At 43.2% G+C, this 3,830-nt stretch overlaps 2 protein-coding genes across 4 annotated transcripts in view; one reads left to right on the top strand and one right to left on the bottom strand.

Moving 5' to 3' along the window:
• rhbdf1a (rhomboid 5 homolog 1a (Drosophila)) overlaps positions 1-1,594 on the top strand; it is a 37,997-nt gene extending 36,403 nt beyond the window's left edge. For 2 of the 3 annotated variants that reach the window (XM_014024087.1, XM_014024096.1), the window contains 2 exons: positions 272-425; positions 529-1,587. In XM_014024087.1, coding sequence (XP_013879541.1) covers positions 272-425; positions 529-948 — 574 coding nt within the window. In that variant the 3' untranslated portion in view covers positions 949-1,587. Of the gene's footprint in view, positions 1-271; positions 426-528 lie in introns of all 3 variants that reach the window. The other variant, XM_014024079.1, reaches the window with a different exon arrangement.
• A 49-nt stretch (positions 1,595-1,643) lies between these two features.
• Positions 1,644-3,336, bottom strand: aanat2 (arylalkylamine N-acetyltransferase 2). The gene is made up of 3 exons (XM_014024108.1): positions 2,731-3,336; positions 2,358-2,512; positions 1,644-2,276 (listed from the first exon to the last, which is right to left on the bottom strand). Exons 1-3 carry the CDS (start codon positions 3,167-3,169, stop codon positions 1,971-1,973), a joined length of 900 nt encoding a protein of 299 aa, XP_013879562.1. The 5' UTR covers positions 3,170-3,336; the 3' UTR covers positions 1,644-1,970.
• Positions 3,337-3,830: the final 494 nt, after the last annotated feature.

Here is a 3,830-nt window from a genome sequence, read left to right as displayed (position 1 = left end):
TTTTTTTTTTTTTTTTTTGGTAATTTTATATCTTAACCCTGACAATTTACCTGAAAATTAACCTCACAGGTACCTAACTGAACCTAAAACTAACCTAAACTCAATTCACAACTTGGTCCTAAATTTAACCCCCACCCCCACCCAAAATCAGCCTCCGAGGACCAGGCTTTGGTCCCCACGAGGCTGCATTTTCCTGAAAAATCATCCCCAACAAWAACAAGGGCACACACACACACATGCGTGAAACTTTTGTTTCCATCTTTCCTTCCAGGATCCTTCACTGTCTGGTTTCAGCAGCTTTCCAGATGACCATACTGAGAGATCTGGAGAAACTGGCAGGCTGGCTGCGCATCTCAATCATTTACATCCTCAGCGGCATCACCGGCAACTTGGCTTCAGCCATCTTCCTGCCGTACAGAGCAGAGGTGACGTCCCGTAATATTCTCAAACACTGCACCCCCTCTGTGTGAACTGGTTATGAGTTTCTTCCCTTTCTTTGCTGTTTTTATTTTATTTTTTCTCTCTCAGGTGGGTCCAGCTGGCTCTCAGTTTGGGATCCTGGCCTGCCTGTTTGTGGAGCTGTTCCAGAGCTGGCAGATCCTGGCCCAGCCCTGGAGGGCCTTCATCAAGCTGCTGTGCGTGGTACTCTTCCTCTTTGCCTTCGGCCTGCTGCCCTGGATCGACAACTTTGCCCACATATGCGGCTTCATCTCGGGCTTCTTCCTGTCCTTCGCCTTCCTGCCGTACATCAGCTTCGGCCGCATGGACCTGTACCGCAAACGCTGCCAGATCATGGTCTTCCTGCTGGTGTTTGTCGGCCTCTTTTCAGGCCTCGTGGTGCTCTTTTACGTCTACCCAATCAAGTGCGAGTGGTGTGAACTGCTTACCTGTATCCCCTTCACAGACAAATTCTGCGAGAAGTACGACCTCAATGCTCACCTTCATTAAAGCGTAGCAGGAAGGCATCAGATCAGTGTGGACTAGATGGACTATTCCCCTTTTTTTCTATGAACGAAAACATGTTTGTGTTCTTTTACTCTGTTATGAATACCTATACTCCTCATAAGGACTTTTTTTTAACTTTCCTGTTCACGTATTGTCAGTCCTTTACTGTCCAGTGACACAAAGCTATGGCACTCATCAAGGAGCCCTGTTTACCTTTACACAAGAAACGGCGACCGGAGAGGCCGGCGCTGGCACCGGGAGCATCATCGTCTTCGTTCACAACTCAGAGAACGCTTCTATTCTTTTTCAGTCAACCTTCGAACCGAAGCAGGGACAATAATCTTGATACCTTTGGTGCCTTGTCGATAAATGTACCAACTACTGCCATATTTTTTGTTACGTTATGCTGAGCACAYGAATGTTTCCTTTTGTTTATTGCTTCTCGAGAAGTGATTATTGTTTTGAACATGGTAGTGTTTTAGCTACCGCTCATGTAACTGAAAAAAGAGGAAAAAAACAGTAAAAAAAAGAACTAAATGGAAATACTACTTTTTTAACTCTCAAAAAAAATGCCTGCTAAATGTTGTTCTGTAGTTTTATTTAAATCGAGCAACAATAAAACAAGCATTTTTGCTACTAATATTCACAAGTGAATGCATTTTTTTTATTGGCTCCACAACAGTACTAAATAATAGCAGCCATTACAGCTTTTGACAAAAGTAGAATCATAAATAGTCAAATTTGAGGGATGTTTCAGCAGTGACTGCCTCGTTAGCACAAACGACATTAGAAATGATTGAAAAACAACATAAGCTCAAAGCTGAAAACACAAAGCCACGTTGTAAGCTGCAAAAAGTGACATTTTGTTTAAAGAAATGAACCCACTGTTTTTTCTGTCTTCACTCAAGACTTCTTTCAGTGAATCAAAAAGACCCATCTATGCAGAATGTTGGCCTTTCACATCTACATTTCTTCCTTTTTCTCTGTCCATAGTCCATGTTTTATTATTTGGAGTAAAATGTAGACTAGCAGCCGCTGTTTCGTCGTGCATAAGCCTGCCCACCCAGCGAATACTCCATTTCTTGAAACCTCAAGTTGGCCACGGAGATTTCCGACGAGCCCTTCTGCTTGAAGCCGGCCTTGAGGTAGAACGGAACCAGGAAGTCCTCGCAGATCAGCAGAGCCCGGCGGAGGCCTGGCACGCAGCGCAAGTACTGCAGGTAGCGCCACAAAAGGATGGAGCCCTTCCCCTGCTGTCTGCAGTGGCGGTGCACGGACAGCACGTGGATGTGGACGGTGGGGGTGTCTGGAACGTGTCGAGTCATGGCCTCCTGAAGGACGGAGATCGGACTTCATTAATAATGGTTTCTAAGCAAATTAAGTCAGAATTTACTGGGTTTTTTTTAATGTACCTGTGAAAGTCTTTCCTTGTTCCAACCAGAGCCGATGATGAAAGCAACCAACTGTCCCTCTTCAAACCAACCCAGAGACAGCTCAGGACACAGACTCAGGAAATTAAGCACTTCATCCAGTGTAAGCGGACACTCACCTGACACAGACACAAAAGCTGGGGCGGCATTTCAGGCAGTGATTATTATCAAGCCAGCAATTATAATGAAGCAATGAAAAAAAATCATCACATTCAATCACATTTAAATGTAACAAGTCAAATATAGATATTTAAGACCTTGAAATGACAAAATTCAGACCTTCCAGACAAGCTGTTGCCTAAAAGTACATAAAAAATATTCTGTTTGTAAATTAAAAAATAAGGAAACTACTTGCCTTCTTTCTCAATTTCAAAGACGCTGATGGCGTCTTGTGGTGTGAGGTTCCTGAACTCGCTGGCGGGGAGTGTGTGGCGTCTCTGCTGCAGAGGGCGGACCACTCTGACAGGTGACTTCAGGAAGAAGGGCTTCAGGAAAAGTGATCTGCTGACCTTTGTTGTCATCGTACCTCGAAACTGCAGTAAACAGGAACTCTGGGCTATTTTACACGACCTCTTGCTCCTCGTCAAGCCGTCAAACTGAACTACCTCTGATCTGTGCGTCTCCCTCGGCTCCGCCTGTGGTCTAACACAGATGCTGACCTTCGCGCCTCCTTTTCTCTCCTCCTCATCCTCTTCTTTCTGTCTGATCTCATAATGCRAATTGGTTGTCTTAAAGCAGGATATCTGTCTGCACGTGCCTGCAGAGTCTCTAAATCCACCTGATTCTAATGACATTTTGTCTTAGTGGGTTAAAATGAATGAATGAATAAATAAAAAATATAAAAATAATAAAACTAAGAGACCACTGCACAGTTTCCCTGTATTTGGATGAAATCATTCCACCAAATATTGATTTCTGAACTCTTCCTGAGTTAAAACATCTGTATTGTTGTTTCTAAATGAATATGAACTTGTTTTCTGTGCATTATTTGATATCTAAAAGCACTGCATCTTTGTCGTCGTTTTGACCATTTTCTCATTTTTTGCAAATAAATACAAAATTTTTGCTTGGAATTTCGGAGACATGTTATCAGTAGTTCGTAGAATAAAATAACAATGTTCATTTTGCTCAAACATATACCTGTAAGGAATCATAGAAAATGATCATTTTAAAGTGGTCTTTTAACTATTTCCAGAGCTGTATATATCCATCCATTATCTATGCCCACTTCTTCCTTTCAGGGTCACAGGGGTCACTGGAGCCCGTATCCAGCAGACACAGTGTGCGGGGCCGGGTACACCCTGGACAGGTCGCAAGTCCATCACAGGACCACACATAGAGACAAATGAGACAGACGACCATTGACTCACTCACATCTAGGGACAATTTAGAGTTACCACTTAACCTAACAGTCATGTTTTTGGTATGTGGGAGGAAGCTATATATATATATATA

Source organism: Austrofundulus limnaeus, unplaced genomic scaffold, assembly GCF_001266775.1.
Source record: "Austrofundulus limnaeus strain Quisiro unplaced genomic scaffold, Austrofundulus_limnaeus-1.0 Scaffold4, whole genome shotgun sequence".
Taxonomy (NCBI): Eukaryota; Metazoa; Chordata; class Actinopteri; order Cyprinodontiformes; family Rivulidae; genus Austrofundulus; species Austrofundulus limnaeus.
Note: the sequence above shows the minus strand (reverse complement) of the source record. Positions and strands in the feature narration are given on the sequence as shown.